General features: G+C 39.3%; 1 protein-coding gene across 3 annotated transcripts; it reads left to right on the top strand.

Annotated features, from left to right (window-relative positions):
* Positions 1-1,350: 1,350 nt before the first annotated feature.
* csnk2a2b (casein kinase 2, alpha prime polypeptide b) lies at positions 1,351-25,755 on the top strand. Of its 3 annotated transcripts, none has more exons than XR_004631604.1 (13): positions 1,351-2,328; positions 4,385-4,496; positions 7,882-7,983; positions 11,541-11,591; positions 11,783-11,842; positions 11,946-12,029; positions 15,028-15,138; positions 15,282-15,383; positions 18,471-18,571; positions 19,000-19,148; positions 21,929-22,012; positions 25,093-25,425; positions 25,521-25,755. XR_004631604.1 is itself a non-coding variant. In XM_034686082.1 (12 exons), the coding sequence occupies exons 1-11, from the start codon at positions 2,225-2,227 to the stop codon at positions 22,003-22,005; spliced, it is 1,053 nt and encodes a 350-aa protein (XP_034541973.1). In that variant the 5' UTR covers positions 1,351-2,224; the 3' UTR covers positions 22,006-22,012; positions 25,093-25,755. The 3 variants fall into 3 exon arrangements, 1 of the variants encoding a protein (XP_034541973.1); XR_004631603.1 differs by having other exon boundaries at positions 25,518-25,755; XM_034686082.1 differs by having other exon boundaries at positions 25,093-25,755.
* The last annotated feature ends 655 nt before the right edge of the window (positions 25,756-26,410 follow it).

Below are 26,410 nucleotides of genomic sequence, written 5' to 3'. Positions count from 1 at the left end.
AATTTTAACCAAATCAGTACGTACTGCTAAGATAGTAGGCAGTTTCAAAAACGGTCCAAGTGACTTGTTGAATAACAACAAGGGGGCATTCTTTGGTATAATCTAACCTCATGAAGTCGAATAAAACTTTAAAAACCTACAGTTTACTTTCACTCAGATTCAGCCACACTAGATGTTCTAAAATATGACAATTCCCCACTTTAGGCATGAGACGTGCATCTCAGGGAGCCAGAAAGAAATTCCAGGAATTCTGAATGTTTGTTTATTTATTCAGACAATTTTAGTTATCTTATTTCAGTTATAACAAAACAAAAGAAGGTGTGGTAGAAAACACATTTTATTTCAGGCCCATTAAGGGTCCCCCTCCCCACTTAGGCCCTTGGTAGTCATCAGTGCTGGACAAAGTACACGTCTTCATTACTTAAGTCAAAGTATAGATACTCCAGGTCAAATATTACTCCAATACAAGTGAAAGTTGTTCAGTCAAATTATTACTTGAGTTAAAGTCCTGAAGTACTTGCTTTTAAAAAAACTGAAGTATTTAAAGTCATTTTTAAAATATCTCAAAACTTTGTATTTTCACAATACATATGTGCAGTCAAGATTACATAGGAGTACATTCTGTTACATTATGTTTATTTAGAAACCATTACTTGAAATCTCTAAAAACTATACCATGGAATAAAAACAGACACTAAGTTACTCCAAGCACAGACACCTTAGTTTGAAATGTCCATCTGGAATGAAACAAACGTTACGTAGCTCAGCACGCTCTCTCAGGTTGGACAGCGAATGTTTGTATGTTTGGGCAGAGTGAGAAACAGGGAGAACATTTCAAACCATACGTATCATTCTTCATTTCAAAAACCTCTAACACGGGCTGAAGATATGGACATGGGTGCTCAGGTGGAGAATTATAGCCATCAGTACCACCTCTACATGAACTGTCTGGTCTGAGTGATGCTCTGTGTTTGATATACAGGTACGACTAAACCACTGAGACAAACAGAACTACACAAACACAGTTTACTGTCTTAGGATCAGATTTCAGAAAAGAGAAGGAAATTCATGAGCTGACTTCAAAGATAAAGTAAAGAGTAACTAGAGCACTGATAGAAATGTAGAGGAGTAAAAGTAATAAGTTCCCCCCAAAAAATAATACTCAAAGTACAGATACTCAAAACCTGTACTTTGTTACAGTCCACCACTGGTAGTTAGCCCCACTTTTTCCCCCACTACGACGCCCCTGCACACACAGCTCCGTAACCTCCCCCCCCCCCCACTAGGGGGCGCTGTGTCCCGGTGGTCCAGTGGAACCTCTCATCCCCATCTCTCTCCCGGCAGCCAGCTGCTTTCACATCCGGGCGGCTCTCTCGCTGTTCTTCACAATCCGCTCCCCTTCCCTCCGCTCTCGTCCGGGAGGTCTGAGGCTGCAGAAGAAACCCCCAAACCCAGGGGCCTTGGTCGGCGTCTGGTATCGGGGCACTGGGGCGCTGCTCTCCCGCACAGCCGGCCGCACATGACGCGGGCTCCGCCGGTGGAGGTGCACGGCGCCGCGCGCTCCCCGTCGGTGCGACATCCCTGCGGCGAAGCTGAGGCTAACACTAGCTAACAACATCGATCCGAACCTGATCCGTACCACCCCCCCTCCTCCTGGTCCAGCCCCAGATCCATCACATCAACTATTGATTGATAACTAAATCTGCAGCACCGAGGGCGAACCCCCACCACGACCCCCCTCCGACTAGCACAGGAAGCCCATCCTCTGACTCTCCTAGCGGGTCACAGTAAGGCCGGACTGAGACTTCCTCCTGATTCTAACCCGTTATTCTGAGATCCACGACCTTCCGTCTTCCTCTGTGGCCTTTAGGGGTCCGGTTTTTCTCTACCTCAACACCCCGATGCCTCTTAGCCCCCGTGTGTAACCTCAACCGCCCTGACAGCCCGATTCGGATCTCCCCTCCCCCCTTCGAGCCGATCCGGCACCCACTCTGCTCCTCTCCTGTCCGACCAGGAGCGCTGCTTCCCGGGTCCGGCTGCTGTGAGTCCGATCCTCCTCCTCCGTATCCTCTGGTTCTTTCATGGAAATCAGCTGACTGGCCTCTTTAACTCGACACCCACACACATCCAGTGCTCGCTCCATCTCCACTAGGATCCTCTGCGACCCCCACAACCCGGCAGACCACCTCCAACGCTCCACAGCGCCCGAGCTTCGGGTCTCGCCATGCCGGGTCCGGTGGCCGGTAGCAAATCCCGTGTGTACGCAGATGTCAACACGCTGAAGAGCCGGGAATACTGGGACTACGAGGCCCACGTCCCGAACTGGAAGTGAGGGGTTTTCACTGCAGGTTTCTCTTAGTGCATTCATGAGGGGGCTCACCACAGGACTGAATAATGATGGGATGTGATGTGAGAGGAGATGTGGGTCTTTTACTGCACATCTGGTTCAGAGGATGTAAACGCAGGACTCCCTCTCAGCTCCACATCTGTCCCCGTGCTACGGTGGCCCTGAAGGACAAAATACATTTACAAAAGATCAAACACTTTTACAAAGTTGGAGACAAATTTACATTCTGGAAAACATTTTTACATTTTATAAAACAAAATTACATCAGCAAAACACTTTTACCAAGGCCAAAACAATTTTACATTTAAGAAAACAAATTTACAAAAGATGAAACACTTTTAAAGTTCAGTCTGACTCCTTTTAGCCTGACTATGTTTAGCCTGAGGCTATGTGGTCTGATCATAGACTGCATATAAAATGGACAGCGTTGCTCCGCCTTTTCCCCTTGTATGGTTTGAAGCCAAAAAACCCTGTTCCAACGCCAAGCCTTTGAGAATTCCTATGGTTGCCATGGTAACGAGCTCCGCCCTACAGCGTAGCGTCACAAGATCCTATGGAGTTTCTCTCTACGGCGGCTGTGAATCAAAGTAAACACGGAAGTAAAACCCCGTTTTTTAACCTCTAATAACTAACGAAAAAGAAACTTTTCAGAAAAAAGAGTCCTTGAACACAACACAGTCAAATACTAACTACATATCACCACAGCATACGGATGGGAGAAACATTAGTACCACGTGTATTTATTTTTAAAAGTTTGACCGCAGCCCCATTCAAATGAAAGGGGGAGACAGAGTTTTTTACCTATACTGCAGCCAACCACCAGGGGGCAGACGCTTTGGTGGGAGCTTCACTTCCAGCCGAGCGAGCTGCACCCCTGGGTCTGAGGCGGTTTCATCTGAATTCTGACACATGATGAAGGTTCTGTGGAGATATGAAGGAGCTTTTCTGGAGACATGATGCTTTTTCAGCTGAGGTCTGACACCTCACTCTGAGACCTGAGGATGTCCTAATGTGTAAACCATGTCCATCTCTGTTTGGTTTCTCTCCATCCAAACAAACTAAATAACCCTTCACTTGATCACTTCAGGATCACTTCTGGTATTTGGTACTTTCCCTTTCCGTAAAAATGAAATGTTAATTTGTTTCGGAAATCGTGCAAGTGTTCCGTCGTTTGTAAAATTGTCTCCAACTTTGTAAAGTGTTTCATCTTTTGTAAATTTGTTTTCTTAAATGTAAATTGGTTTTGGCCTTGGGTAAAAGTGTTTTTCTGATGGAATTTTGTTTTATAAAATACAAAAATGTTTTCCAAAATGTAAATTTGGCTCCAACTTTGTAAAATGTTTCATCTTTTGTAAATTTGTTTTGTCCTTCAGGGCCACCGTACCATGCTCCTCTGCATTCCTTAAAGAACCCCTGCAGAGTCTAGTCTTGAATATCCTGCAGAGTCTAGTCTTGAACACCCTGCAGAGTCTAGTCTTGAACCCCCTGCAGAGTCTAGTCTTGAATATCCTGCAGTCTAGTCTCGAACACCCTGCAGAGTCTAGTCTTGAACCCCCTGCAGAGTCTAGTCTTGAACCCCCTGCAGAGTCTAGTCTTGAACCCCCTGCAGAGTCTAGTCTTGAATATCCTGCAGAGTCTAGTCTCGAACACCCTGCAGAGTCTAGTCTTGAACCCCCTGCAGAGTCTAGTCTTGAACCCCCTGCAGAGTCTAGTCTTGAACCCCCTGCAGAGTCTAGTCTTGAATATCCTGCAGAGTCTAGTCTCGAACACCCTGTAGAGTCTAGTCTTGAACCCCCTGCAGAGTCTAGTCTTGAACCCCCTGCAGAGTCTAGTCTTGAATATCCTGCAGAGTCTAGTCTCGAACACCCTGCAGAGTCTAGTCTTGAACCCCCTGCAGTCTAGTCTCGAACCCCCTGCAGAGTCTAGTCTCATTGTGAAGGCAGACTTCATCACACTGATGATATAAAGTATATAAATCTGTCTTTCTCTCTCTCTCTCGGTTACTCAAGCTCTGCTCTTATCCCTCTCTTCTTGCAGCAACCAGGAGGACTACCAGCTGGTCCGTAAGCTGGGCAGGGGGAAGTACAGCGAAGTCTTTGAAGCAATCAACATCACCAACAATGAGAAGGTGGTCGTGAAGATCCTGAAGGTGAGCAGTGACTTCTAATTGAGCTTGTTGAACATCCTGGCTGAATGCACGACAGAAAGCTTAGATTTTAAATGTTGAAGACATCAGATTCAGTGTTTGTGATCTGAAAATGAAAACCCTTGTTTGGTAAAGTTCCTGAATTAGTGTCAGTGATCGTTTGTAAAGTTGTGCACACTGAAAATAACAGCAACATTTCTCCACATTTAGCTCCAAAAAATCTTTGAAAATATCACAACATGTTTTTAAGTTATGTTCTTATCACATTTAGAGACATATTTGTAACCTTTTTCACATTTATTTTTCTCTCCACTAATATATTTAAGATGATAATACTGTTAAATCTAAATGTTCCACGTTAAATCTAAATATTAAATATTAATCTAAATGATAAATTTAAATCTAAATGTTAAATCTAAATCTAAATGTTAAATCTAAATCTAAATGTTAAATGTTGCTCTGCGCTTTATGATGCTTTTATTTTGGTACTTCCGCTCAGCGGCAGTGTGAATTTGTATAAGGCGCTGTTAGTACCAAAATAAAAGCTTCATAAAGTGATACAGATATCCTAACCATAGTCTGTCAGTACTGACTCCTACGGGTTATAGCTGGACTGCCGACATTAAATGTTTTAAAGGCAGTTTTGGAGTCCACAAAGAGATTTGACAACGCTCAGAGACAGAACTGACCTGGTCTATGGGACGGACAAGATAAGTTACTATTACTAAGTCTGTATTTCTTTATGAAGCTTTTATTTTGGTACTTCTGCTAGGCAGCAGACTGAATTTGCATATGAGCTAAATATTTAGGATCACTGAGCAACATTTAACATTTATATTTAACATTTATATTTCTTATTTAACATTTATATTTATATTTAACATTTATATTTAACATTTATATTTATATTTAACTTTTAGATTTATATTAAAAATCAAGATTTAAAGTTAAACGTTTAGATTTAGTTTTAAAATTCAACATTTATATTTAACATTTATATTTAACATTAAGATTTACCATTTGATATTATATTTATATTTAACATTTCCATATATATTCAACATTTAGATTTAACATTTAGATTTATATTTGACATTTATATTGAACATTTAGATTTAGATTTAACATTTAGATTTTTATTTAACATTTAGATTTAAAATTCAGATTTAACATTTAGATTTAACATTTAGATTTTTATTTATTAATACTTAGATTTGTATTTAACTTATATATTTAAAATTTAGATTTATATTAAGCATTTAGATTTATATATTTAACATTTATATTTAACATTTAATATTCATATTTAACATTTAATATTTATATTTAACATTTAATATTTATATTTAACATCTTGATATATATATTTAACATGTAGATTTTACATTTATATTTAACATTTATATTTAGCATTTATATTTATATTTAACATTTAGATTTATATTTAACATTAAGATTTACCATTTGATATTATATTTATATTTAACATTTCCATATATATTCAACATTTAGATTTAACATTTAAATTCATATTTGACATTTATATTGAACATTTATATTTAGATTTAACATTTAGATTTTTATTTAACATTTAGATTTAAAATTCAGATTTAACATTTAGATTTAACATTTAGATTTTTATTTATTAATACTTAGATTTATATTTAACTTATATATTTAAAATTTAGATTTATATTAAGCATTTAGATTTATATATTTAACATTTATATTTAACATTTAATATTCATATTTAACATTTAATATTTATATTTAACATCTTGATATATATATTTAACATGTAGATTTTACATTTATATTTAACATTTATATTGAGCATCTATATTTATATTTAGCATTTATATTTATATTTAACATTTAGATTTATATTTAACATTAAGATTTACCATTTGATATTATATTTATATTTAACATTTCCATATATATTCAACATTTAGATTTAACATTTAAATTTATATTTAACATTTAGATTTAACATTTAGATTTTTATTTATTAATACTTAGATTTGTATTTAACTTATATATTTAAAATTTAGATTTATATTAAGCATTTAGATTTATATATTTAACATTTATATTTAACATTTAATATTCATATTTAATATTTAATATTTATATTTAACATTTAATATTTATATTTAACATCTTGATATATATATTTAACATGTAGATTTTACATTTATATTTAACATTTATATTTAGCATTTATATTTAACATTTATATTTATATTTAACATTAAGATTTACCATTTGATATTATATTTATATTTAACATTTCCATATATATTCAACATTTAGATTTAACATTTAGATTTATATTTGACATTTATATTGAACATTTAGATTTAGATTTAACATTTAGATTTTTATTTAACATTTAGATTTAAAATTCAGATTTAACATTTAGATTTAACATTTAGATTTTTATTTATTAATACTTAGATTTGTATTTAACTTATATATTTAAAATTTAGATTTATATTAAGCATTTAGATTTATATATTTAACATTTATATTTAACATTTAATATTCATATTTAACATTTAATATTTATACTTAACATTTCATATTTATATTTAACATCTTGATATATATATTTAACATGTAGATTTTACATTTATATTTAACATTTATATTTAAATTTAACATTTTGATTTAACATTTAGATATTTTCAAAGACGTTGAAATGTTGCTGTTATTTTCTGTGTGCACAACATTACAAATGGCTCCCCATATGGTCGAGGATGTGTGTCCAGTACAGCAGAAATAAAGCACCAAAAACATACACTCTCACGTCTCTGTATCTTGATCACATGTTCTGATGAATGAATACAATAAAAGAATGATCCCTAAATTGGAACAAACTTGTCCTCTCTGTTATGTTATTTATGAGTATGAAGCAGGATCGCCCCCTGCTTCATACTCACTGTGCTCGTGTGTGATTGGCTGTAATGAGGAATAAACCATGAAACACTTTGACTATTCATTCATCACTTTGTAGCGCCTGCATGTAAGAAAGCAGAGTGTCTTTAGAGTACACCTGGTTTCTCTGATGTATTTATAAAATCAGGAGCTTTGTCCTCTCAGAGAAGAGCAGAGGTCACTCTTGTTTTGCCACATGATGACCTCATGCTGAACTAGCATCCGTTTGGACGTTTTCCAGGGTTACAGTTTTAAAATCTTTATTAATATTGGTCACATTTGGCGCTAGCAGCATGGTAGAGTCTGTCATTTAGAGACATGTTTTAATAATCCCTGTGGCGTACCCCTCCCTGCTGTGACTGTACTGAAACATGCACAAAGATTTACTGATTCTTTGTTCTCTTCTGTCTCGGCTCTTCTGGCCTTGGTGGTTTTCCTGTGGAATTAGCCAGTCAAGAAGAAAAAAATCAAGCGAGAGATCAAGATCCTGGAAAACCTCAGAGGCGGGACCAACATTATACGACTGGTGGACACAGTCAAAGACCCAGTGGTAGGCTGGCTTATAATGTGTGTCTAATGTCAATTATTCATATTCTACATCATTTCAGTGCTACAAACTTGTAAGACAGTCCTCTTGAAACGTTACACATGATTGTATGAATGTAAGTAAGACGGAGTGAAAGAGCCGCTTTTAAAAGTAGAGAAATGAATGGAGAGTTTTGCAATCCTAATATAAAGGGTTGGTTTATGGGTTGAAATGTGTTTCTCTTCAGTCTACAACCCAAACTATAAAAATGTTGGGACTCTGTGAAACATTTATAGAAACAGAATCAAATTAAAAATAGAGACAATAAAGATCAAAAGTTGTTTCATGAAAAATATGCTCATTTTAAATTAAATGCCAAAAATGTGTTTTGAAAAATTGGGATGGGTACAACAAACCTGAAAAAGTTGTCATGCAAAAAAAAAAAAAACACCTAGAGGAACATCTCCCTGCTAGTTAGATAATTTGGTTAGTAACAGGTTAGTCACATGACTGGGTTTAAAAAGAACTCTCCAGAGAGGCTGAGTCTCTCAGAAGGAAAGAGGGGAAGAGGTTCACCACTCTGTGAGAGACTGCGTGAGCAAATAGTTCAACAGGTCCGGACCGGGTGATTTGGTTGATATGGGAGGTGAAGGAGAGGGTGCTGACGAGGATCAATCAATCAATCAATCAATCAATCAATCAATCAATCAATCTTTATTTGTATAGCGCCAAATCACAACAAACGTTATCTCAAGACTCTTTTACAAACAGAGCAGGTCTAGACCACTCTATGTCAAATTATGACCCAACACCAAGACAGGATAAGACTCAGTCTGACCCCACCTTAATCCACCATGAGCATTGCACCTCGCAGTATTTAGCTAGTTACAGTGGAGAGGAAAAACTTCCTTTAACAGGCAGAAACCTCGAACAGAACCAGACTCATGTTAGACAGCCATCTGCCTCGACTGAGTTGGGTCTGGAAAGACAGATAGAGGGGAGTAAGAGAGAGAAGTGATAGTGATGAGACGAGTCGTAGAAGCTGTTGCCGCTGGAGTCCAGCACGTCCGGATCAGCTGGAGTCCAGATCGTCCACAGCAGGAGGACGTCTACAGCAGTTCAGAGGAACTTAGGATGACACCCAGACTCTTAACCTGAGGGGAGGGAGAGAGGGACGAGTTGTCGATGGGAATGGAGAAGTTATGGAGTTTGTTTAATGTAGATTTTGTGCCAATATAGATTTTAAAGTTTTATGTTTTTGGTGTCTTTTTGCCTTTATTGGATAGGACAGCTGAAGAGAGAGGAAATGTGGGGAGTAGAGAGCGGGGGAAGACATGCAGCAAATGGTCGAGAATGGGAATTGAACCAGCGACCTCTGCAATAAGGACTAAAGCCTCTGTATATGTTGATTTAAGCCCAAGTGGCATTTTTTTTCTGACAGTTTAATTTTGGATTTAGGGAAAGCGCTGACCTCAGATTTGATAAAAGTTGCAGCAAGTTTCAGGATTTCTTCTCTGATTAATGAAAACTAACTGAGTAGAGATGTAAGGATACACTCAACCCATGATTTGATTCAAATCCGGATTTTTGGTTCACGATACGATTCACTCACGATTCTCTAACGATTTTAAAGAAAACTGAATTGAACTCAAAATGTAAATAACTATTATTTTATTTCAATTCTCAGATATGGACAGTTGGGTTATATATTTGTTCTTTTATATTTCTTTGTAAACAAAGTCATCCTTTTTTCATTTTTAAGGTGTTCAGCACCTTGAAAAAAAAAACTAAAAATCACTGCATAAAATACCTTGTTGGAAAATTTCAGAACAATTCTAAAGAAATGTAAGTGAACAATTCCCAAATGAAAGTATCAAATATTAAAACACATAGGGTCAATCTCTTTAAATCAACTAAAGAGCAGCTTCTGCTCCTGGCTGTGAATTGACATCAGAATCAGAATCAGCTTTATTCGCCAAGTATGCTTGAACACACAAGGAATTTGACTTCAGTAAACTGTGCTCTCTTTGTACAAGGCAGAATAGGAATAAGAATAAGAACTACAATAAAAAATAAAATAAAAATATAATAACAATAACCTTAGCTATAAATACAAAGAAACAACAAATAGCTTGACTAATATGTACAGGCTAAAATAATATGATAAAGTGCAGTGGAGAGTTGCAGAGGTAGTTTTTACATTATAAAAATAGAAGTTAAATAGTACAAAAAAATAGAAATATGGAATTCTGCTTTGAGAATTGTTGCATTGTGTATCTACATGTATATTTACAGAGAGTATTTATCTGACAGGTATGACACTGTTATGGTTTAGTGTTCATCAGAGTGACAGCCTGGGGGAAGAAACTGTTCTTATGGCGGGTTGTTTTGGCGCACAGTGATCTGTAGCGCCTGCCGGAGGGGAGGAGTTTGAAGAATTTGTGTCCAGGGTGTGAGGGGTCAGCGGTGATGCTACCTGCCCGTTTCCTGGCCCGGGACCGGTACAAGTCCTGGATGGGGGGCAGGTCGACACCGATGATTTTTTCTGCAGTCCTTATAGTCCGTTGCAGTCTGTGTTTGTCTAGTTTGTTTGCAGAGCCAAACCAGACAGTGATGGAGGTACACAGAACAGACTGGATGATGGAGGTGTAGAACATGATCAGCAGCTCCTGGGGCAGGTTGAATGTTGTTCTTCAGGAATATCAGGGAAAGACAAAATGCTGCCGTACCTCAGACTGTAAACACAAAGGTGCATCCTGACCTGCTCGGTCTTCACCTGCTGCCTCCATGTCTGTTATGATCAACTCAGTGAGTGATGAGAGAGCAGACAAGAGACTTCATGATGCTGAACAAGTGGAGTGAAATGCAGAAAGCGCCTTCTACTGTTTAAAAATAATATCCATATACAAAGTTTGTTGAATCGATTTTAATCCACCCTTATTTGTACCGATTTTTTACAGTCTTGTGATATATCCTTACATCCCTACTAACAGAACGTGGTAACTACTTCAACCAATGACTGAAATGCTGTCTCCATTTGGAGGGAAGAAACATTTTTATTCCAGTTCTTCAGACTCTTTACTTAATGCAGGTGACTCCAACTGGATCAGGACTTACAAGACAATTTTAAAGCTGAAATCCAAAAGTGCAAAATGAAAATGAAGAAGTTCTGCGAACCATTGAAGTGTGCTGATTTAACCACGGAGGGTTTCAGTAGGGGCTTATGCACGATCTCTCTTGTTCTGGATCAGTGTTCTTTTAAAATTGCATTTGTTGTAAAATAATGATAATGATCAGATCTTGGATAATTGTTTGAAATCAGCTCACAACAAGTGCTTTTTGTCTTGAACATGATGCAGGGATTTCATCTGTTTGTAATGTTTGGGGGAAGATCAGTGTCAGAGGGTTTGTGGTCGGGTCACAAAGTCTTAAAATGATCAAGGGACTGAGCCGGATATGATGAGCGCTGATTTGATTGATTACTGTTAATGATTTTGACTCTCTCCCCCTCCCCCCTTCCCCCTCTGTCTCTCTGTCTCTCTGTCTCTCTGTCTCTCTGTCTCTCTGTGGTGACTGCACAGTCCAGAACTCCTGCGCTCGTCTTTGAATGCATCAATAACACAGACTTCAAGGTAAATACTCACCTGTCATATGCATGTTTCAGGGGGTCTATGAGGCTGGAGGGATTTCTGCCTGCTCCTCATGTCCAGTATTTCAGGGTCTTAATCAGTATGGGGGCTTTGATGCAGAGTTCATGAGCTTTCTTGAACTCATTTTGAAGACAAAGGTTTGATTCCTGATGTTTGTGTGTTATTCTCTGCAGGAGCTGTACCAGAAGTTGACTGATTATGATATTCGTTTCTATATGTATGAACTACTGAAGGTGAGAGTCCGTGTCCAGTCCTTCGAATGGTTCCTCAGTGTTCAGTAGTCTTCATATACGTATTGATCACACCTGTGTCTGCTCTGATGTGTGTGTCTGCTAGGCTCTGGACTACTGTCACAGCATGGGAATCATGCACCGCGATGTTAAACCCCACAATGTAATGATCGACCACCAGTTGAGAAAGGTTGGTGTTGCATTATTCACCGTTGATTCTACCTCTGTCTCACTGTGCCTTTACAGCCCCCTCCTCTCTTACTGTTGGTTTACGGCTTTCTGCATCCTTTACTTCATTTCTTATCTTTGGTTTCTTACATTATAGAAGGTTGATCATGCATTCAGCACTGACTGTTACTCACCGGGTGTTCTTGGTGTTTCAGTTGAAAACACTTCTTCAGTCTGATACACACGCTACATCACTTCCTGTTTGTGAGTGCAACATTACAATAGGGGTGATAAAAGTTTAGAGTTTAATATGTATCTTAGTTATGAGCTCTTTTCATGGTAAAACAGAAAACTAAATGATGTGTTTTCCTATGGGGGGGGGGGGGGCTAGCTTTGCCTTATGAATGCTGCACAGGTCAGACTGAGTCCATCAATAACCGTACTGAGGTTTAACTTACTCACACATTGTTGTTTACTCTTACTTTATCCTCACTTTTCTAAGACTTCAAACCTTTCAGATGACGTTTATAACAAATGTACCGAAAGTTAAGAGAAAAAACATTAAAAATGAAAGACAGCATTCATGTTAAAAATGTGATATCGTAGCTATGTACAGCTTAAGTACCTAAACACAAAACCTAATGTTAAAATCAAAGATGAACAACTTCTCCCATCAGGACATTTCCTGAAGCTCACTTTAGACATGTGACCCTTTAGATAGCTCTGCAAACTAACCTTTACCCTCACTATACAGTTTACATTACAACATAGGAAATGCAAGAACATAATAATAATAATAATAATAATAATAATAATAATGATAATAATAATAATAATAATAATAATAATAATGATAATAATAATAATAATGATAATAATAATAATAATAATAATGATAATAATAATGATAATAATAATAATAATAATGATAATAATAATAATAATAATAATAATGATAATAATAATAATAATAATAATAATAATAATAATGATAATAATAATAATAATAATAATAATAATAATAATGATAATAATAATTATAATAATAATAATAATGATAATAATAATAATAATAATAATGATAATAATAATGATAATAATAATAATAATAATGATAATAATAATAATGATAATAATAATAATAATAATAATAATGATAATAATAATAATAATAATAATAATGATAATAATAATAATAATAATAATAATAATGATAATAATAATAATAATGATAATAATAATGATAATAATAATAATAATGATAATAATAATAATAATAATGATAATAATAATAATAATAATAATAATAATAATAATATTAACAATAATAATAATAATAATGATAATAATAATGATAATAATAATAATAATAATAATAATAATAATGATAATAATAATGATAATAATAATAATAATAATAATGATAATAATATTAACAATAATGATAATAATAATAATAATAATAATAATAATGATAATAATATTAACAATAATGATAATAATAATAATAATAATAACTTTATTTATATAGCACCTTTAAAAACAAATGTTTACAAAGTGCTTTGACAAAAGAAGTGTGGTAATAACAAAGTGAATCTTTAGACAGACAGGGAGGAAGAACTTAAACAATGCATAACAGAATACAACATGAGGTTAAAAAGAACACACGTACATTAAACAGAACAGGTGATAACAGGTGGAAACTGGGAAGCAATAAACTTACTGTTAAACAAAACAGGGCCCCCAGTTGAGCACAAAACTCAATGCAGGGAGACTAAAGCATTTAAAGTAGGCGGAATCTCCCACTTTCTCTTCTCGGTTTCCTTCTTCATCCAATGTTCTCAATAAAGGCATCTTAAAATAGATTAATAATTCTTTTTGAATCAGTTTTTTAAGTTTATCCCACTTTAAACAGTTTTAACCACAGTTGTAGCATTAAAAACACATATTAAAGGTGACATATCATGCTTTTTTCATCAACATATATTGGTCTAAGAGGTCCCCAAAACATGTCTTTAAAGTTTATGCTCAAAAAAACACTTTGAAATCAGATTTTGGTCTGCCTGAAAAACCCTCTTCTTCAGTCCTCCTCAGAACACTCTGTTTTCTCTCTGAACACGCCCCCTCAGGAAGTGGATGTGACCTCGGCTGTCCAGTACGTTGATCTAATGTTTACATGTTGACTGAATATACACGGCTGCTCACAGACCCGCGTTACTTCAACCCTCTGAATCTGATCCAGAATCTGATCCTGACAGAGAGGAGCCTGCAGCAGGACCTTTCTGAACCATTGGTCACAGATTTAGTGTTTCATGTTGTTTTATTTGTCAGTATGTCGACGTGTGTCTTGGTACACAGCTACGAACATGTAGCTATGTGGCTATGCTAACTAGCGCTAGCACTTTTCCATGCTAAATAAAAATCATCCACTAGATCTTCAAATCTGCAGACGTGGGGAGTAAAACCGACCTTTGTGTTTATTAAGACAGCCTACAACTAGCATGCCTCCCTCCTAAGCTCCTTGTTAGCACACATGTGTGCAGGTAATGAAAAACAGAGGAGGGGTTGAGCTGTACTTTATACAGTCTATGGGCTGAACAAGCTCCGAGCTCTGACTTCCTGTTACAGACCGGAAAAACACTGAAGTCTGAAACGGCTCGTTTCAGCACATATTTACAGAAAGGTGGAGAAATCAGAACAGGGGCCAATGGATTCTTTTCATTTTGGGGGGGTTTGTAGACATGCCAGGGAAACATATTTCAGGTAGAGAACCATTAAAAAGTCTATTTTGCATGATATGTCACCTTTAACTCGAATAATACACTTCCTTCATTGTCCAGCAGAGGGCAGCAGGCTCACAGATTTGAATAAAGCTGATATATTCCCACTGGTACATGTTGCACACATATAACAGTGAGTGTCCCTAATCCAAGGTCACATCAGGTCACACCTAACAGTGCTTTTAATCCACATTCTTTTTTATTTTTAACTGAATGAGGGAGATTTATTATTTTTCTTAGCTGCGCCTTATAGACTGGGGTTTGGCAGAGTTTTACCATCCATCCCAGGAGTACAACGTCAGAGTGGCATCGCGGTACTTCAAAGGTCCAGAGCTCCTGGTGGACTACCAGGTAACACCCTCAGAGCTGCACCTGAACACCCATGACACTTTGTGCTGCAGTCACACATACACACACTATTGAGGAAACGTCAAATAATGCTGTCGTCTGTATTCCCATCATCGGCAGTGCTGTTTGATGATCTTGTGTTTCAGATGTACGATTACAGTCTAGATATGTGGAGCTTGGGCTGTATGCTGGCCAGTATGATTTTTCAGAAAGAGCCCTTCTTCCATGGACAAGACAACTATGACCAGGTACCTCTGACACACACACACACACACACACACACACACACACACACACACACACACACACACACACACACACACACACACACACACAAACACACACACACACACACACACACACACGCCTCACCTCACCACAGGGAACACAACAGGTGGGTTACAAATGCATCCCTCATAAACGTCTTTAGACGATCATTAAATACCTGATGAGGATATTTTGAAATCTTAATAAAAACTAAACTAGTTTGCATTCCCAGGAACTCCCTCTGTGTTTCAACAGCTGTGTAAACTCCACAAACACTGACACGTTCAGCTGAAGGTCTCCAGTTTACAGGGTCACTTTTAAAACCGGAACACCGGGAGAGACGCATTCACGGTGGGCTGAGAGAAGACTACTGTTACAAGCTGCTAAATCAAGAGAATCACAGCTTCTTCTTTTGAAAAGTACACACACATACAAAAAAGATAGAACAAATCAAAACTAATGAAAGAAAGAGAAATCAAGTGAATCACAGATGTGTGTGATGTTATTGTGGACGGAGGGAGGAATAAAAACGCATGCGGTTAATCTACCAATCAGACACGTTCAGCATTGCAGGCCCCGCCCCCCGAAAGTCCCGGGACCTTTGAAAAGTACTCCCCCCCGAGCAGGGCCTTTTTAGGGGGGAGATTAACTACCCCTGAACTAGATTTAGAACCTGGATCCACCGGTCAAAACGCATGTAGTTCAGGGGTGAAGTTCCTGCGGTTGAAAAACGCCTTAACGTGTCAGAGAGCTCACTTAAATATTGTCTTCAAGTAAAAGTGCAGTTACTTTGAAATATCACGTAGAAGTCAAACTTCACACAGTCTGTGAAACTTACTTAAAGTACTGAGTACTGAGTTTAATCAGGGGGGGAGATGAAAAGTAAGACCCCCAAATTAAGTCAAAGCTATCCCACAGGAGATTATTGATGTGTGGGGGATTTTGTTGACACAACCTCTATCCAGGTTTTATTGGTCATTGAATATTTTTGTTGCATCTTGTTTGTGCTGTGACATTTTGTAGACCCCCTGCATGGAGCCTGTTGGTTCTGTAATGTTTCAATGAGGGATTATTGACCCGGGAAGGACACACCTATGAATATATTTCACACAGGTGTTCTTCTCCTTTGCATCATGCTCGGTCCCCTGACTCTCAGGTGGAAGATGTCAGCAGTCATAGTCATAGTCGACGAATAGTGGAATGTTTGTTGTTTTTCCTTATTGACCCAAAGTCTGCATGATGGTGACCGCATGACAATATTACACATAACCCTTTACAATTAAGAGACTCATAGCTTAAAGTAAAAGAGACAACAGAATATTATAAGTATAAAACTTAGATTTTTTAAATCTATATTGCAAAAACAACGAGGTGATGAAGGAGAGAAAACTCAAATAAGGCCACCATCTGTTAAACATGGAACAACGCTCCACTATAGAATAAGGAATCAGGAGATATTTAAACAGTGTTCACACAGAGGAGAGCAGCACTGTGGAGGGTAGTTTGTCCAACTTAAGACTAAACATTTGTATAATGTTCAAAATCAAACCTTCTTTCATCTCGTCTTTGTCCACTTCAGTCTTTTCAAACTGTACGTGAGGAAAACCATCGTGTGTACGGGCAGAAGTGCGCTCCTTGCTTTGTTGACTGTAAATCCTGTCTTTGAGAATATCCTCTCTGATGGTGTGGAGGTGGATGGGATGCTGTGGATTGTTTTTGAGGCTTCAGACAGCTTTGGGTATCCCTCCTCGTTCCTTTGGCCCCGTACAGTTTTTGTGTGGTCCGGTAATCCTTGATCTCACAGTCCTCTTCATGAAGCTGCTCCTCATCTTCATCACTAGTTTTTAGAATCAACTGAAGTTTTATTTTCTGACATTTTGAGCTGCCATGAACGTAGAAAGATTTAAAGACCAGCTGAGGTACGTCTGCTCCACAGGTCCCGCTAAATGGGAGAGTCCACCTTTAATTACCAGGGGAGATTTAATTACCACTTTAAGGAGATTTAACACTTCAAGAGCTGTTCTCAGAATTACATTAAATAAGTCTATATTTATATTAAAATAGGCTAAATGAGACACTATTTTTACGGGAAACAGGAAAATAATGTAAAATTAGACATTGAGCACCCCCATGGTTTGAATGGAATGATCCATGCTTCATATGCAAATATTCCACTATGAGATTGGCAGTCGACTAAGGCTCGTTAGAACGAATTGTCGAAAATACGACTATTTAGGGTCACCCCTAGTTTGATGTAAAGCTTGAATCCGTTTTGCTTTTTTTTCTCTACTACTGCAACCTGAAGCTTACAAGTACGGAGCCTGGGTGTGTTGAACGTGGCAGTACTGTATGGGTTGGGTTATTAAATTGGGGTGTTCTGCTGGTGGATCTGATGGACAGTGGGAGCTGGCATGGAGGGGGGTTTCTCTGGGACTCCAGAGTAAACTGTAGAGCCTCTCTGAGGTGTCGTGGGCCGAACTAAAGGGGATCAGAATCAGAATCAGAAATACTTTATTTATCCCGGTCAAATATTAATAGAAGAAGGAATAAAATAAGATATACATTAAATTAAATTAAATTAAATTAAATTAAATTAAATTAAATTAAATTAAATTAAAAATAATAATAATAAATAAGATAAAATAATAATAATAAAGTATATACAGAAGTGCAGAATAGTTCGAGGTAGCTATGTACAAAAGCACTGCGAATGAAGGTGATATATATACAAGGATGTTAACGTGGTAAGGATATTGCACAGTGTATTGCACGGTTATTGCACAGAGGAGAGGATATTGAGAGAAAGAAAAATAAAGAGCATAAAGAAGGAAGTAAATTACAACATATGAAGAAATTGCACCTTGACCACCACAACGTCTATCCTCCTGAGATGCACACACACACACACACACACACGCAGCCACGCACGCACACGCACACACACGCACACACACACACACACACACACACACACACACACACACACACACACACACACACACACACTGATCACTGATCTATTCCAGTGTGTGAACAGAGTTTAACCTGCTGTGTTGCGTTTTTTTTAGTTGGTGCGAATTGCCAAGGTCCTTGGGACGGACGAGCTGTTTGGATACCTGCGTAAATACCACATTGAACTTGACCCCCGCTTCAAAGACCTGCTGGGACAGTAAGTCTGGATTGACCAATCCTTCAGATAACCAGCTTTGTGTGACTCCTTTAGAGCGGTCTGTTCTGTTAGGGTCAGTGAAGCCAGGTAAATGAGAGATATCCTGGGCATGCTGACCTCACTTTGAGGTATCGGCCCCTGAAGAAAGAAAGATCAACTACAGAGGGAGCTACGGGTCAAAGATCCTTAAACTCACAGGGCTCAGAGACTTCTGTGAAACATCTGCTCACAACACAGAGAATAACTCCAGCAGATGACCTTTCACACTTCTGCTGCTTCTCAGATCTGTATTCGTAGCAGACCCTGACCTGTACAGAAAACAGGAGAAACAAAGAGAACAGGAGCCGTGTTAGACGTGTGATTGGTGCTTGCAGTATCTTCCAGTTCATGTCCCCTCAGCCTTGGTGGTGTGGTTTGTGTGACTGCAGGCAGAGCAGGAAGCGCTGGGAGCAGTTCGTGCAGACTGAGAACCAGCACCTGGTGAGTCCTGAAGCCCTGGACCTCCTGGACAAGCTGCTGCGCTACGACCACCAACAGAGGCTTACAGCAACAGAGGCCATGGACCACCCTTACTTCTGTAAGCCACACACACACTACCACACACCTTTTACTGGACAGACACACACACAAACACACACACACACACACACATCATTTCGGAGGAGCTCTGAGGGAGGAGGGGAGGGATTAGACGGAGTCATGAGGAAATGCTACATTCAAATTCATGCTAGTTTTCCGAGACTACCAACCCCAGCTTTAAGCCATGCAATTTCTGTTTGTGTTGCACAGGCATTTTCTAGACCATTTATTAGCAGACACTTGAAGCTAGTTTGTATAGCAGTTTGAACACACTGGGTTAAAAGAGCTCAAAGTTATAGACAGAAATGTCAAAAATGTTACAACTGTCCCCGGTCTCCCCTACCATTGCTTTTCTGTCTCTGACTGTGTGCTAACCTCACTAAAATCAAGGATCTCATTGAACATATCAGACAACCAGGATGCATGCCCCTCATCTGGTTCAGAGAGACCAGTCCTTTTTTCTGCGCTCTGTTCTCCTTCTCCTGCGCTGTGCACTTCTCCGTCTCCAAGCTGGTTCTCTGCATCCATCGTGGCCTGGATCATTTCTCATGCACGCTGCTTTATTCCCACATCCAAGTAATGATCTTTATAACGTGGATCAAGTCCAGTCACAATGAAGTGCAGAGGATCTGAATAGATCTCAGTGAACCGTGTGCTGACAGACTCTAAGAGTGTACTTTTCATTGTTTCACTCCGTGGTCCGTCTCAACCTCTTTGATTAGAAGACACTTTAGTGCTGAATTAAAGGAAGAACAGATGCAGACATGTTGGCCCTTATCCAGAAAAGCATGGACTGGAAGCGGTTTTTGCTTGCGTCATCACAACATTCTGTTTCTCTGATAAAAGTATTTCGGCCGAAAACGGAAAATGCACTTTTCTGCCATTATTGGCCGAAGATTTTCGGTGGACGAATTTTCGAGCATCCCTAGTTTCTATCTTCCCTTTATGAAGCAAACCGACTTTTTTAAAGTTTCCCTCGGGCTCTTTTTAGGGCCCGAGCACCACCGGTGGTGGCGAAGGCCCTATTGTAACCCTAGGGATGCAAAAAATAGAAAATTGCAGTTCTGGACCCCTGAACGTTAATGAAAGCGCGAGTATTTTTGCACACTCATCGGGCTTGGTGAAAACTGCAAGAAATTATAGGTCTCGCAAAAAAAATTTCAGTAGTGCCCCCTAGAGGTAAAAATAACACGCTGCGCGTCGAGTTTTTTGAGCTACATGCATGAAAAAATTTACACATATTTATGGCATCAGGACGCACAAAAAAGTCAGTGGCACCCATAGTCCAAAACTCAACAGGAAGGGCGCCACCTAGCTTTGAACAGGCAAAATTGCTCCAAAATGGGTCTGTGCAAGGGTGCATACTTTTGCTCATTTCTCCTAGAGCTTTTCTCCGATTCAGTCCAAACTAGGCACATTCTATTGTAAACCCATTGACGATTAAAACAAAGTAAAGGCATTCCGTTCAGACAAAAGATGTGGGCGTGGCAGAGTTTGGGGCGGGGCATCACAAAAAAAACGTCAAAAAATGGATTTTTGTAACTTTAAAATGCACGTAATTTCACGTCATCCAACTCACTCGTCAGTCCATGGAAAAATTGCGACATTTTATGAGTTTCGCGAAAAAAGTCGAAAAAAATGTACTCACTGGCGCCCCCTACAGGTTTCAAAAACAAATCCCCATAGGGGTTATTTTGAGCTACATGCATGAAAAATTGTACGCATATTCAGGACATCATGCCGCACAAAAAAGCCTCTTGCACCAATATCCCAAACTCAACAGGAAGAGCACCACCTAGCTTTTATCATAAAAAAACGCTGCTAGCATAAGGGTGCACGCAAACATTATCTTCTCCGAAGGCACTTGTCCGATTCAGTCCAAACCAAGGGCAACCTATAGTAGACACCTTGACGAGCAAACGATCTGGAACAGAATTTTGCTAAGACAAAAAATGTGGGCGTGGCAGCCGTCGAGACGGGGCATCAATTGACATACAGTTTTGATTGATGCCCAAATAAGGGTGCATACTTTAGAGAGCTCCTTCTAGAGTTTTTCTCCGATTCAGTTCAAACAAGGCCCATTCTATAGCAGACATATTGACGAATAAATTAGTGTAAAAGGATTTCTGGTCAGACAAACATTGTGGGCGTGGGATGCGTTGAGGCGGGGCATGAAATGCACATACAGCTCTGAATGTGAAAAACGGAGCAAAATAAGGGTGCATACTTTTGACAGCTACTCCTAGAGTTTTTCTCCAATTCAAGCCAAACTAGGCACATTCTACACTAAACCCATTGACGATTAATCCAAAGTAAAGGCATTCCGTTCAGACAAAAGATGTAGGCGTGGCAAATTTTGGGGCGGGGCATAAAAAAAACCCTCAAATCAGGCAGTGCATCAACGTACATACAGATTTCAATGTGAAAATGTTAAAATGATGAAAGGAATTCTGTTCAGACTAAAATTGTGGGCGTGGCACACTGTCAAGTTTGGAGGTTTTCTTGTCAATCTGCCAGAAACTTGGAACGTGTGCACCACCTAAGCCAGCATATACTCTCAGATCATGCTTTCGCATCACGTGGGAACTAATATCAGGCGGGTCGCTTATGCGCCGGTGGCTCGCGTAGGCGGCGGCTGCGGGTGTGCGAGGGCCCGTTCATTGCCGCTTGCGGCTTTAATTGTCTTTGTTTGTCTCTGAAGTTTTAATTTTTTACTCCAAATATCATTTAGTGCAGTTTGTAAAGATTCTTCTAATGTGTCACTTGTTCCTCCTGCAGACCCAGTGATAAAGGAGCAGTCTCTGTCAAACTCTGACAACAACATGGTATCCAGTGGAAACACAACAGCGCGATGAAACACAGGTACAGCTGGAAAAGATATGTTTATTGTCACAGTGGGATTTGATTGAGAAAGAAATCAGTCCAAACTGTGTTTTGCTGACGAATTTCCTTGTAACAGTTTTGAAATATACATATTTTACCCGCCTGGACCTTTAAGTCAATCGTCATTCTAATTCAAACCAGACAGAAATCTATAGAATCATTCTGACTCCTAATCTAAATTCACCCTCCATATCACCTCACTGTTCTGTGGCTGCTAGTACACGCTGTCAGTCACAAGTCAGGAGCGAGGGATGAACAGATGGGTGATGAAAGAAATCCAAAAGTAACTCTTTAGGTGTTGTGTCCACTAATGCCTTCTTTTTCACTGGCAGCGCCTGTTTTGTATTCAAATCATCATCATAGTCTGTACAATACAGTATATTAACAAAAGTATTGGCTCACCTGCCTTAATTGGCATATGAACTTAAGTGACCTCCCATTCTTAGTCCATAGGGTTTAATATGACGTCGGTCCACCCTTTGCAGCTATAACAGCTTCAACTCTTCTGGGAAGGCTGGGAAGAACTTTTGACCATTCTTCCAAAAGCCCATTCGTGAGGTCACACACTGATGTTGGACGAGAAGGCCTGGCTCTCAATCCCTGCTCTAATTCATCCCACAGGTGTTCTATCGGGTTGAGGTCAGGACTCTGTGCAGGCTAGTTAAGTTCATCCACACCCAACTCTCATCCATGTCTTTATGGACCCTGCTGTGTGCACTGGTGCACAGTCATGTTGGAACAGGAAGGGGGCATCTCCAAACTGTTCCCACAAAGTTGGGAGCATGGAATTGTCCAAAATCACTTGGTAATGCTGAAGCATTCAGATATCCTCTCCCTGGAACTAAGGGGCCAAGCCCAGCTCCTGAAAAACAACCCCACACCATAATCCCCCCTCCACCAAACTTTACACTTAGCTCAAAGGAGTCAGACAAGTAAAGTACTGTTCCCCTGGAAACCGCCAAACCCAGACTCATCCAGATGGTGAAGTCACTCCAGAGAACACGTCTCCACTGCTCTAGAGTCCAGCGGCGGCGTGCTTTACACCACTGCATCCGATGCTTTGCATTGCGCTTGGTGATGTATGGCTTGGATGCAGCTGCTCGACCATGGAAACCCGCTCCATGAAGCTCTCTACGCACTGTTCTTGAGCTAATCTGAAGGCCACATGAAGTTTGAAGGTCTGTAGGGATTGACTCTGCAGAAAGTTGGCGACCTCTGCACACTATGCGCCTCAGCATCTGCTGACCCCGCTCCGTCATTTTATGTGGCCTACCACTTTGTGGCTGAGCTGCTGTCGTTCCCAATCGCTTCCACTTTGTTATAATACCACTGACAGTTGACTGTGGAATGTTTAGCAGCAAGGTAATTATTTCTGCTGTAAAGATCGTCTCTTTGAATGAGTGTGTATGTGGTTTCCGGTACTTCCAGAGCCAGCATCAAGTGGACACTCAAGGAACTGCAGTTTATAACACTTCCCAATGGCTTCAATTCTTGAGGACGGAGGCTGCCGCTTGATTAAAACTCAATGGGATTCAGTGGTCAGCGTCCTCAGAGTCAGCTGTCTCAGTTGAAAACAGTTCAACTTTTGAAACACCGCCACGCTCATTATTGTCACTTCTTGATCACCGACCAATCAGAACCAAGGAGGTGTGGGACTTCTGATATCAACTTTGTCAACAGCAATAGCAGAGAACGGTCCGTAAGGAGGAGAAAAGTTATCACACTCGATTTTTTCGAGGTACAATTTCCAAGTTTGGATCTGCTGCTGATGCTCTGACACGATTTATATCAACAGTTTTAAAGTTTCTTGATGAAATGTTTTGAAAGAAAGAAAGTATGAAGCATACAAAGCATTTAAAACAGACCCAACGGTCACTACTGAGGGACGTGGAAGTGCTGCAAGACGACTTTCGTAACTTATAGCAACAGTAAACGCTGGTAAGAAGCGCTCCCAGAATAAAAATCGGCATTAGTGGAGACGGCACCAAAAGAGTTTTTTATTTTCTTTAGTTACCCATCTGTTAATTACTTTCTCTTAGGGATGTAAGGATACACTCAACCCACGATTCGATTCGAATACCGATTTTTGGTTCAAGATACGATTCACTCACGATTCTCTATCGATTTTCAAGAAAACTGGATTGAACTCAAAATTTGAATAACTATTATTTGATTTCAGTCCTCAGATATGGACAGTTGGGATATATATTTGTTCTCTTATATTTCTTTGTAAACAAAGTCATCCTTTTTCATTTTTAAGGTGTGTTGTAACTCAAATTAAACCACTGCGCACTTTTTTTCAGCACCTTCAAAAAAACTAAAAATCACTGCATAAAATACCTTTTTGGAAAATTTCAGAATAATTCTAAAGAAATGTAAAGTGAACGATTCCCAAATGAAAGTATGAAATATTCAAACAAATAAGGTCAATCTGTTTAAATCAACTAAAGAGCAGCTTCTGCTCCTGGCTGTGAATTGACATGTTGTTCTTCAGGAATATCAGGGAAAGACAAAATGCTGCCGTACCTCAGACTGTAAACACAAAGGTGCATCCTGACCTCCTCGGTCTTCACCTGCTGCCTCCATGTCTGTTATGATCAACCCAGTGAGTGATGAGAGAGCAGCGCAAGAGACTTCATGATGCTGAACAAGCGGAGTGAAATACAGATAGCGCCCTCTACTGTTTAAAAATAATATCCAGATACAAAGTTTGAAGAATTGATTTTAATCCACCCTTTTGTATCAATTTTTTGCCGTCTTGTGATATATCCTTACATCCCTACTCTCTCTTGACTTGTGCTTGTCGGTGTGTTCAGTGGTGGACAACACATCACTGCTTCTGTTTATGTTTCTTCATTTGGGTGGAATATCTTTTAGACTACAAGCTGTGAAATGTATCTTGTGTTGTAATTGTGTCCTCTCTCTCTCTCTCTCTCTCTCTCTCTCTCTCTCTCTCTCTCTCTCTCTCTCTCCCTCTCTCTCTCTCTCTCTCTCTCTCTCTCTCTCTCTCTCTCTCTCTCTCTCTCCCTCTCTCCCTCTCTCTCTCTCTCCCTCTCCAGGAGTGCAAAAAGAAGGATGTCTGTTACCTCAACTGTGTACCAGGTTGTGACAGTAACTTGAAGTGTACAGTGACAATGGATCAAAGTAACTCTGAGCAGTTCCACACTCAAAGATATGTGCATACAAATAAACACATTGACACAAAGAAACTTACAGATCACAGCAAGCACACTCTCTCTGCAGACACACATGCAGACCAGTATACATATACCCTCCTCTGTACCAGCCTGCGGTTGGCTTTTCCTGGGTTGTTGTCAAACATCCAGAACAATGAGCTTGATGCTGCTCCCCTGTTTCCCCTAGAAACCATCGTTCCCTCCCAGATCAGTCTCGTAGGTTGACAAGGACAAACTACTTTTTAAAGCAATCTAGTCCCTCTTCTGTCTGTCATCCCCCTCTTCCTCCTCTTTTTTTTTTCTTGCAGCAGCATGGAGAATGAACAGGAGTCTGTAAAAGTCTTTATACTCTCCCTTGATCCCTTACCTGCACCTGTTTACCCACGGGTCTGTCTGTCCCCCTACTTCCTCCCATCCCGACCCCCCCACGGCAGACAGACAGACAATCTCCTCCAGTTCTGAAAGTGGCATGGTGGACTTTAAATAGCAGGATGAAAATAATACTATTAATATTCATGGAAAATAAATGATTTTTATTTAGATGAACTTGTCCTGTGTCCAGATTTGATTTCAGCGGGTGGTGAAGGGTGGAGGGTGGAGAGTGGGTGGTGAAGAGTGGAGGGTGGAGGGGGACGGGTGGAGAATGGGTGGTGAACAGTGGAACATGAAGAGTGGAGAGTGGGTGGTGGAGGGTGAAGTGTGGAGAGTGGAGAGTAAGTGGTGGAGGATGAAGGGTGGAGAGTAGAGGTTGAAGGGTGGTGAGTAGAGGATGAAGGGTGGAGAGTGGAGAGCAGAGGGTGGAGAGTGGGTGGTGGAGGTTGAAGGGTGCAGAGTGGGTTGTTAAGGTTACTTATTCTGCCAATTTTTCATTTCTTTTTTTGAATATTTTATTTGTAAGTTTTTCTTTTCTTAACATATACACAATCACAGACAATAGACACAAGACACCATGAAAAATAATAGAGGCAGGGTGTTGCAGATCTAGAAGACCCACAGATAGTCCTCAGTTGCTAACAATAGCAACATCTAAAAAGGAAATGAAGGCTGCCCCTGCTTCCAAAAGATTCTGTGGTCTGACACACACTACGGAGCCTCAGACATGACATGGTAAAAAAAATACTCTTTCGAAGCCACAAAATACAAATTGTGGACACAAAATATTAATTTGTGGCGACGAAGGGAGGCCACAGGGATTAAATAC

This window comes from Notolabrus celidotus, chromosome 6 (genome assembly GCF_009762535.1).
Source record: "Notolabrus celidotus isolate fNotCel1 chromosome 6, fNotCel1.pri, whole genome shotgun sequence".
Lineage (NCBI taxonomy): Eukaryota > Metazoa > Chordata > Actinopteri > Labriformes > Labridae > Notolabrus > Notolabrus celidotus.
This window is presented reverse-complemented; position numbering and strand designations above follow the sequence as displayed.